Raw genomic sequence first — 10,833 nt, 5'->3', positions numbered from 1 at the left:
ACTTTGGCCTGCCCGTTGTTATTTTGAACCATTCCTTGTTGTTTTTGCCTAATGTTTAGGGTTGTTGTCCTGTTGGAAGATGAACCTGCACCCCATTCTCAGGGCTCTTGCAGACCCTGACAAATGTTATGCCAGAATCGTCTTGCATTTGGCTACATCCATCTTTCCATCAACTCTGACGATGTTCCCGGAGCATGAAGCTGCCACCACCATGTTTGACAGTAGGGTCGTGTTTCCAGGGCAATGTGCAGTGTTACTCTTACGTCAAACATAACCCTTTGCCTTCAGCCCCAAAATTTTAAATTTGGCCTCATCTGACTAGAGTACCTTGTTCCATATGTTATTTTTGTCTGCTATGTGGCTTCTTGCAAACACCAAACTGATGCTTGACTTGGACCAGACTGAGCCTGATGAGATGAGAGAACAAAGGGGCCAGTATTTTTGCAACACCAACTTTTCATATTCACTATTATTCTCTAGTAAATATAATGAAGAGTGATGAAATCATTTGGTTCCACTTCACGATTGTGGCTGTCATGTTGTTGATTTTGAGAAAACGTTTCCAGTTTTTTAGCTTCAAGATTGAAATTCGAAATGTGGCAAAAATACAAAAGCTTTACTATACATGTTAGCTACACTCTTTAGCAAGTATCATAGTTTGAAAAATTGTTGTTTTAAGGCGTATTTCAGAAAAAAAATCATGACTAATAGTAAAACCCTTAAAGGCCCATTTTCTTGTACTCCTACCAGTGTAAAATGTGCTTTATTCGTTTCAATAAGACACTATTAATTCAAACAGGAAGCAAAAACATCGTAGCCTTCCTTGAACCCAAGTTTATGTTTGGAAATATGTAATTATAATACACAACCTGAAGAAACTCAAATGTTTGACCTCCATCTTACTTTTACAGGAATCCAAAATTTACGATAATTGGTAATGAGTTTTTCACAACGCTGTGGAGGAATTTTGGCCCACCCTTCTTTGCCCAAATCAGTCGTATCGGAGGCTTTTCTAGCAGACCTTGATTTCTGTTTTTTCTCCCAGAAGTGGCCCAACTCCCTGTTAGGGCCAGATTGTTTTTTTTTTTTTTTGTGCCTATACAAATGGAATGAACACTGTGTCTTTCTTTAGCCACTCATGTGCTTACAATATGATAATCAACCTGATAATTATCCTGTATCCCTAATATTTGAGGCGTAATGTTCACGAGCCCGTGAGAGCCCCGACGGAAAGCTCTGACTCACAGAGGGGGACGGGCCCCCAGTTTTAACTACAGTACATACTTCAACTCCCCCCCTGCCCTATTTTTAGCGCGGACCCTGGCCACAATGTCACGCGTAACTCGACGCGGTGTGTTAACTGCGAGCTTGTTGAATGTCACTTGACGGCAGAGGCCGAGGCGTCGCATTCACCTTCGTCTCCGCTCTCCGGGCCCCACCATGGAGTTGGAGCCCCAAGTCCAAGGATCTCTGACCGGATGCCGGCTCCTGGTCCCGGACCCGGCCGAGGAGGATGACGGCGAAGTGGTGATCAGCATCCGGCCCAAATCCTCGCCGTTACCGAGAAGGAGGAGCTCGCTCTCGGACGAGGACTCGGAACCCGAGCTGTCGCTCTGCGCCTCCAGGAGGGTGTCCTTCGCCGACGCCAAGGGGCTCAGTCTGGTCCAGGTCAAGCAGTTCGATTTATGGGACGTGCCAAACCCGCCCGGAATGGACTTCGAGGGGATGAGTGCGGAAGAGTACTGCCTGTCCCCTGTGACGTTCCCCACCCAGCTGTCCTCGGAGGAACTCCTCCTACGAGTCCAGGAGCAGAAAATCGAGCTGGAGTCGCTGGAGTTGATCCCGGGGACCACCACCCTGAGAGGGCTGGTGCGGGTCCTCAACATGTCTTTCCACAAAGCAGTCTACGTGCGTACCACTTTGGACCGCTGGGCCAGCCATTTCGATCTCCTTACGGAATACGTGCCGGGCACCTCGGACCTCATCACGGACCAGTTTTCCTTCAAGCTCACCTTGGTGCCCCCCTTTCAGGATCAAGGGGCCCGGGTAGACTTTTGCCTGCGTTACGAAACGCAGATGGGGACGTTCTGGGCCAATAACAACAACAGCAACTACGTGCTGCTATGCCAACAGAGAAGCAAAGAGACTCACGAGAGCCATCGGAATCAAAACGGGACGAAGAAAAGCTGTTTAAAACCTGCCAGGTACGACGAGGCACTCTTTTTAAAGAGGAAAGATTTTCATTGTGCGAAAAGGTCCTTATTGTAAAGGTTGAGAGGTATTTTTTGTTACTGATAAGCGTAAATGGCTTTTATTTTGATGCCCTTTCCTAAATTAGTAACATTTTATGCTTTTAATATGTTGTTACTAAGTCACTACAATAGACCCTGGATATGACATTAATCAATATTAGGGCTCGCAAAGTGAAATTACCGTATAGCGAGGGATAGAAACCTATGGTCATTGGCTCTGAGCCGCCGGTACCCAAGATAAAAACATTAAAATAATCTAATACTGAATGATAAGCACTACTTACAGGTAATATACACGTACAGTGTATGATTAAGTTACATTATAAACAAAGGAAAAATTACATTTTCTATGCTTTGGTGTGACTCAAACTGGTCCAGTGTATTAGCAGGTGGATGCACGGGGGGAGGGAAGGCTTTATTGTATCATCGACCTGCAAAGTATTTACCAAGCACGCAAGATACTGAATTGAATGAAGAAAAAAGCATTGTGGGAGTCAATAGCATCTTGGCATTTTCATGATTCTGTGACGCAAACGAAAAGCAGACCAGCATTTTATATGATGTCAACCAATAGCAGACCGGCATCTGACAATGCAATTGTTTATAATACAGTTCATTCATTACTAGTGCTACTGGTGACTTATTTTCAAAATTTTGTTGCTGCTAAATGTCACCGCACTTCCTTTTATTGCACTATTACAACGCTCTATTATTTATTTACAAACATGGCACTATTATTATAATTTAGGCCGGTCTTTAAGCACTACCTTGTAAATATTTGTGTTCCTGCTTTTTATCCTTACAGTCTTTTATAACTACTACTAGTTTACCCTGGAGCGCCATGTCTAATCTCGTTGCATACAATATTTTACTACATCATTATCAAGGCCAATAAAGGCAATTCAATTCATTCTAACAGTTCCATAATTGATAGCCGAACTTTTTATAATATGTGTGTTTCAATTACAGGTTTGACAGTGAAAACTTTGTGGTAGAAAAAACAACCCAAGAAACCCAATCAGCAGGTACGGCATGAATTTTCTCTATCAATGCATTTTAGGTAGAGATGCACCATATTTTGTTCACTGAAAGATTTCCCGCTGAAAGTGGCCACAAGTGCATTTTCGTTTTTTTCTGAGAGAAAAAATAAATAAAACTAAAACAAGGCTTCCAAAAGAAAAATGTTTTTTTATGTTATGTGTAATGTGAGGCGAGCCGTGTGAAGCCGTCCTTTCACATGGGTGCAGGTTTGTGCACAACATGGCCAGTAATATACCAGTCAGTTATTTCTCAATTTTGAGCAAGTCGGTGTAAAATAAATGGCCATGGGTACCGCCATTTTTGTTTCGGCCACAATTTTTCATTTCCTTGCTTCCCTCATGCAAACAACAAAAAAAAACTTATCTCTTTTGTACAGATGAGTTAACAAATGGATACAAAGTCTACAGCGAACAAGTCAGCCAACTTCCCGTTCACACAAAAGAGGAAAAACAGTCACAGGTACACAAAACTGCCTCTTAATGTTTTTACGAGAATAAATTAGCTGTTCACCCTATTTCTGTCAAACAGGCAGAGATCTACCGGAACTTCAGCCGGAGAAAACGGCGAAAGACAGCCCGGATGGCTCGCTTGAGGGACTATTTCCAAACGGGTGTCCCTCTCGACCCCTCGACCGGAGCAGCACGTCCAGAAGAGAAAGAAGATATCCCAGTGGATGGTCAAGCAGATTTGCAATTTCAATCTAAAAAGAAAACAAAACCCAAAAGCGATGCCAGCGGTGAAGGTTTCAACGAAACAGTTACCCAACAAGATGAGACATTTGAGGTCAGGACTTTGCCTTTCTTAAAAAGCAACAAGGATTCTTTGATCACCAAGGGTGTTGAGACAACCGAGAGCGGACGAAATTTGAGCAACGGATTCACTGTGGTGTCTCCTGGGTATCTTTCAACTCTTAGCAGGAACGGACATGATCAAATGTTTCCAGAGGATGATGGAGAAACAACTCATAGAAATCTGGAGGACACTTCTTGCCTTGGCGAAGACATAAGGTGGAGATCCCAAGAGAAAAATGAAGAATTAATGAGAGATAATAACTTTCAAAGTGTCTCATCTATGGAAGTCGAAAAAAACACATCACTAATACCTAAAAACTGGGAAGCAACCGTGGAAAAAAAGCAAGTAGGAATTTTCCAGGAGGAGACAGAGAAGATCCAGGAATGTCGAGGTGATGAAACGCCTTCAAATATACGTGGAGTCCTTGAGGACAAGTCTCGCTTTTGTGAAGACCTCAGGTGCAGTTTCCAAGAGAAAGAGGAAGAATTGATGGCTCAAAACTGGGACGCAAACATTAAAGAAAAGCAAGTCAGCATTTTCCAGGAGGAGACAGAGAAGATCCAGGAACATCAAGGTGATGATGACGAAGAAACGCCTTCGAATATACATGGAAGCCTGGAGGACATGTCTCGCTTTGGTGAAGACCAGAGATGGAGTTTCCAAGAGGAAGAGGAAGAATTGATGGCTCAAAACGGGGACGCAAATGTGGAAATAAAGCAAGTCGGCATTTTCCAGGATGATATGGAAAAGATCAAGGAACGTCCAGTTGATGACAAAGGAGCAACATCGCTGAATTTTCAAGGAGCACTGGAGGACACGTCTCACTTTGGAAAAGACCTGAGGAGGAATTTCCATGAAGAAGAGGAGGAATTAATGAATAATAATCACTTTCAAGGTGTCTCGTTTTTAGAAGATGAAGAAAGGACCTCACTAAGACCCCAAAACTGGGAAGTTGACACTTTTCAGGAAGAAACGGAGAAGATCCAGAAACTGAAAAAAACAGAAGATGAAACTGAGATTACATCACAAGTGGAAGAACCAGGAGCCAATAAAAAAGAACATGTGAAGATAATTTTTGTAGGAGAAATGCCTCAGATTTTTCATGGAACTCGGGAGGACACATCTCACTTTGGAAAAGACCTGAGGTGGAGTATCGAAGAAGAAGATGACAAATTGAAGAGTAGAAATCCCTTTAAAGATGTGTCATTCTTAGAAGTTGCAGAAAATACATCACCAAGACCTCAAAACTTAAACACAAACGTGGAAAAAGTCCACATTTTCCAGGACGAGACTGAGAACATCCAGGAACGTCCAGTCATGGGGATTCAAGAAGACGAAACTGGGATGACATCCCAGGCAGAAGCCTGTAAAGAAAAACACATGGAGATCATTTTTGAAGGAAAAACGCCTCAGATTTTTCACGGAACTTTTGAGGACTCGTCTCACTTTGGAGAAGATCTGCGGTGGAGTGTCCAAGTCGAAGATAAAGAACTGATGAATAACAATCAAGTTCGAGGTGTCTTGTTTTTCAATGGTGAAGAAAACCTGTCACAAAGGTCTCTAAACTGGGAAGCAAACATGAACAAAAAGCAAGATGACATTTTCCAGGACGCGGCAGAGAAGATCCATGAACTGGAGAAACTGGAAGATAAAGCTGAGGTGACAATGCAGGGAGATGAGCCCATAACTGGTAAAAAAGAGGCCATGAAAAGGATTATCGAAGGTCATGATGTGGGCGAAACGCCTCCCAATTTTCATGAAACTTTGGAGGACATGTCTCACTTTGGAGAAGAGCTGAGGTGCAGTTTTGAAGAGGAAGATGAAGAACTGAATAATGATAATGATGTTCAAGGTGTTTTGTTTTTAGAAAACACATCCAAACTAGCCCAAAATGTGGAAATTGAGCAACTTGATATTTCCAATGACGAGAAGGAGAAGATCCAGGAACGTTCAGGTGATGATAAGGAAAATATGTATTCCAAATGTCATGGACCTATAGCGGACACGTCTCGCTTTGGAGAAGGCCAAAAGTGGAGTTTACAAGAGGAAGGTGACAAATTAATGATTTATAATCAGTTTCAAGGTGTCCCGATTTTAGGTGAAGTAAACATGGAAAAAAAACAAGTCACTATTTCCAAAAATGAGACAGAGAAGATCCAGGAACTCGAGAAACCAGAACTCCAATCTGAGATTACATCAAAGGCAGAGGAGCCTAAAATAAATAGAAATGAAGATTTAAAAATGATACTTGAAAATCATGATGAAGGAGAAACACCACCCAATGTTTCTGGAACTCTGGAGGACACGTTTCGTTTTAGAGAAGACCTTAGATGCAGTTTCCACGACAAAGAACTGATGAATGATAATTTCTTTCAAGGTGTGTTGTTTTTAGAAGATGAAAGAAATACGTCACAGGGACCTCAAAACTGGGATAAGACCCAGAAAAGTCCAGGTGATGATGAGGAAGAAACTCCTTTGAATTTTCATGGAACTCTGGAGGACACGTCTCACTTTGGACAGAGTTTCCAAGTGGAAGATGACAAATTAATGAATCATGATCACTTTCAAAGTGGTTCATATTTAGAAGGTGAAAAAAACATGACAGAAATAGTCCTAAATCAAGAAAAAAAGCAAGTCAACATTTTCCAGTCTGAGATGGAGAAGATCCAGGAACTGGAGAAACCAAAAGACAAAACTATGATGACATCACACTCAGAAGAGCCCGATACAGGCAAAAAGGAGGCTGTAAAGATGATTTTCAAAGGTGATGATACAGTAAAAACACCTCCGAACTTCCACAGAACTCTGGAGGACACATCTTGGTTAGGAGAAGACCTGAGGTTTAATTTTCAAAATCAAAATACCACAATAATTAATGATAATCACTTTCACAGTGTCTCGTTTTTAGAAGCAGAAGAAGATAACTCACTAAAACTTCAAAACTGGGGCGCAGACTTGGATAAAAGGCAGGTCGACATATTCCAGGGCAAGATGGAGAAGATCGTCAAACTGGAGAAACCAGAAGACGAATCTGAGATGACACCACAAAAAGAAGAGCCCAAAGTGGGTAAAAAGGAACCTGGGGTGATTATTTTTGAAGGTCATAGTGCGAGACAAACAGGGAAAAAATTGACAGGGACGCAAGAATGTCATCTCAAATGCAGTGAGTGGGAGGAAGTTGACAAAAATGAATGTCATGCAAACGAGAAAGAGATCGACGATCCAGATCCAGCCGACGTCCATCAAGTAGTAGATGAGAAGCACAAGGAAGTGGACGAAGACGTCTCCACCGAATCCGACTCGGATGACGACGAGGTGGCGCTCTACATGCACTGCCTCCGAGCCGTCCACACCAAAAACACCGAAACCGCGTTCGGGCCGAAGAAAAGACCCTCGCTCAGCAAAACCAAACCTCTGTCCTCGCCCATGCCGGCCATCAGCGAATCGGCGGACGAGGAGAACCCGAAAGAGGACGTAGACCGAGACACCCCGAGTCCCGAAAACCAAATGGGGGCCGGGCAGGAGATCTGGTCCTGCGACTGCTTCTTCAAAACCTTGTTGTGTGTCACTCTGCTTTTACTTTTCGTAGCCACGGCTTATTTTTACGACTTTCTGGCTTGTTTCAGCCTTTACCTGATTTCCGTTTTGTGGCTGCTGTGTCAAAAAGATAAGCAGCCCATGAAAAATGACTCTGTGGGCTAAACTCCACACAGTTTGGGGGTTTTTTACTTTCCCGTCTTTTTTGATTTAGCTTGTTTGTAAGCTAGGCGTCGGCTAACTACTGCGCGGAAGCCACTTAAGCGTTTTAATCCGAAACAGTAAAAATATAATGTTAAAAAGTAGTGCAGTAGGAACCCAGGTTATGGCGACCCCACCTTATGATGTGGATCAAGATGTTTATCGGCCCCTCATAATGGCATTTTACCTACTATACAACAACAACAACAAAATATTATGTGTTGGGTGTGTGGACTTGCAGAAGCCCAAGTCAAAATGCAAAAAAAAAATAAGCATTTTGCTAAGCAACAGTCAATTGTGTGATACAGCAAACCCCGAGATGCAGCGACCCTGTCTTACTAAGAAGTTTTTTCCCCCTTTTTACGACATTTTTTCCACTATACAACACCTTATTGTACATCCGGTCTGTAGACTTACGAAAGCCTGAATTTGCCAAAGTGCAATAACTAAACAAATTTCTTAGAAACAGAAAATCTTTTAAACCAGTTGACCTTCGGGATACAGTAACCCCACCTTATGATATTGTCGCTTTACAGTAAGGTATTTTCCCCACTATACAACAACACCAAGTTTTGCATTGGCTCTATGGACTTACTGAAGCCTTAGCGTTCCAAAATGCAATAAATGAATATTTTGCTAAGAAACAGGCAACCTTTTTGATGCAGATCAGGGTAAGGCAACCCCACCTTATGACGTTTTCACGTGACAGTGTGGAATAATGTGTTTTTCGGCCCCTCATAACATAATTTTCACCACTATTCAACATCAACAAATGATCTGGTGTGGTGTCTGTGGGTCTACGGAAGCCTGAGAGTGCCAAAATGCAATAAATAGACATTTTAGATCCCGGGATAAGGCAACCCGCATTATGGTAATTTCACTTTACAGTGTGGAATAATGTGTTTTTTTCGTCCCCCGGTTTCAGCATTTACTCCAGTATACAACAAAAAGGATTTTGCGTCGGATCTGTGGACTTGCTGAAGCCTTGGCGTTCCAAAATGCAATAGATAAACATTTTGTGAAGAAACTGGCATTTTTTTAATACAGTAGACCCCCGGCAGACAACGACCCCATCTTAAAATGTTTTCAGATCAAGAAGTTTTATACGCCCCTAGTTACGGCATTTTCCCCACTTTACAACAATTATTTTTGCGCCGGGTCAATTGACTTACGGAAGCCGGAGAGTGCCAAAATGCAAAAAAATAAACATTTTGTAAAGAAAAAAGACAACTTTTAAAATCAGTTGACCCCCTCGTTACAGCATTTTTCCCCACTACACGACATAGACAACAAATTATTTGGCGTGCCCAAAAACCTATAAAATACATACTTTGAAGCGTTCATGCTAGTTACGTCTCTAAGATGCCTGTCTGCTCCTGGTCGACATCATATAAGATATGCTATTCGTTGAACTACCATAGTGCTATACAATACTGTATATTTTTCGTACTGTACAATTAGCTCGGGGTCTCAAGACATGCAGTGATTCTAAAAGGAGAAGCGAAAACGTGATAACCAAAGAAACGAAGCCTGCGATTTTCAAGAAATTCGAAGGAGGCGCACGATTCCCAAGCATCCACCTGCTACTCTACTCAACCAGTTCAAGTCATGTTGTGAGCAAAAAATTGGCTTTTGGTGTAATATACAACAACTTTAATGGTAGAACATTTTCAAGGAGCGTTATTTGCAAAGTTGTTTTTGAGGCAAATGTTTTATTCAAATAATAAAATAAAATAAAAAGTAATATATCATGTACATTTTGTCAGGTGTTTATGTACATTCCTCTTCTATCCTCGTTCATTTGTGTCCAGGTACAGTACACCATTTTTTGCCCCCCCCCCTTCTGTTTTTACGACACAAAATAAATTAAAAGAATGAATCACAGAGTAAATATAAAAATGTAAAATGGGAACCATAATAATTCAAATTTGGGGCTACAAAAATCTGTAGTTATAAAAAAATCAAAGTTTGATGATTCAATATTCATAAGTTGTCCAATAAAAAGGCTTTCAGAAAAGATAAATTACCAACATTTGCGAGCTGTCTTGAACTAAACAGTTTTAATAGTACCCGAGCTTTTAATTAGACACCAGTCAGTTCGGCTTGTAAAATAGGGGATTGTATTATTTGAAATGAGATCTACAAAAATCTGACTGTAAAGTAAAAAAAATAACTTTGCTGAACCAGGAATTGGTAAGTTTTCAACCAAAATAGTATGCATAAATGTGCAATGAAATTTACGAGGTGTCTTGAAGGAGACAGTCGCGTCTTCATATACATGTGAAATTTACCGGTTGAAAATGAGAAAAACACGAGAAATTAGAACACTAAACCCCTGTAATTATTAAATAAAAAATAAAAGTTTGATGAACAAGATTTTTCAAAAAGGTTTTTGGCTAAAACGTTAGCAAAATGTACGAGGGCTTTGGAACGCAGCAGTCGCGTCTTCATAGTGTCCCATCTTGTTATTGGACACCACACTGTCAGTGCAGATCATAATTAAGAAGTAAAATGAGAAAAATAAGAACTATAAATTTATGTAATTACATAGTTAAGATTTGATGGATTAGATTCAACCAAAAATATTTTCACAGAAATAAATTGTAAAAATAAAGGTGTTTTGAAGGCGTCAGCTGCGTCTCCTCAGTATCCCAGCTTGTAATTGGACAACACGCTATTAGTTCAGTTCAAAATTAAGTTGTAAAATATGAAGAATAATTCTTAAAATTATCCATCCATCCATTGTCTTCCGCTTATCCGAGGTCGGGTGGCGGGGGCAGCGGCCTTAAAAGGGAAGCCCAGACGTCCCTATCCCCAGCCACTTCCTCCAGCTCATCCGACGGGACCACGAGGCGTTCCCAAGCCAGTCGAGAAACATAGTCTCTCCAACGTGTCCTGGGTAGCCCCCGGGGCCTCCTGCCGGTGGGACATGCCCGGAACACCTCCCGAGGGAGGCGTCCAGGAGGCATCCTTATCAGATGCCCGAGCCACCTCAACTGGCTCCTCTCAA

At 41.7% G+C, this 10,833-nt stretch overlaps 1 protein-coding gene across 1 annotated transcript; it reads left to right on the top strand.

Moving 5' to 3' along the window:
• Positions 1–1,440: 1,440 nt before the first annotated feature.
• On the top strand, positions 1,441–7,815 carry LOC148363062 (uncharacterized). The gene is made up of 4 exons (XM_088340575.1): positions 1,441–2,204; positions 3,222–3,277; positions 3,670–3,752; positions 3,822–7,815. Exons 1-4 carry the CDS (start codon positions 1,441–1,443, stop codon positions 7,785–7,787), a joined length of 4,869 nt encoding a protein of 1,622 aa, XP_088196701.1. The 3' UTR covers positions 7,788–7,815.
• The last annotated feature ends 3,018 nt before the right edge of the window (positions 7,816–10,833 follow it).

This window comes from Urocampus carinirostris, chromosome 7, assembly GCF_059441175.1.
Source record: "Urocampus carinirostris isolate Australia breed hairy pipefish chromosome 7, RoL_Ucar_1.0, whole genome shotgun sequence".
Taxonomy (NCBI): Eukaryota; Metazoa; Chordata; class Actinopteri; order Syngnathiformes; family Syngnathidae; genus Urocampus; species Urocampus carinirostris.
The sequence above is the reverse complement of the archived record's forward strand: the minus strand, read 5'-3'. Positions and strand labels throughout refer to the sequence as shown.

Excerpts from the sequence above, each read along its gene's own strand:
- LOC148363062 (XM_088340575.1), top strand. The coding sequence starts at position 1,441 with ATGGAGTTGGAGCCCCAAGTCCAAGGATCTCTGACCGGATGCCGGCTC. Across the intron at positions 2,205-3,221 it reads AGCTGTTTAAAACCTGCCAG|GTTTGACAGTGAAAACTTTG; the intron begins GTACGACGAGGC and ends TTTCAATTACAG. Across the intron at positions 3,753-3,821 it reads AAGAGGAAAAACAGTCACAG|GCAGAGATCTACCGGAACTT; the intron begins GTACACAAAACT and ends TCTGTCAAACAG.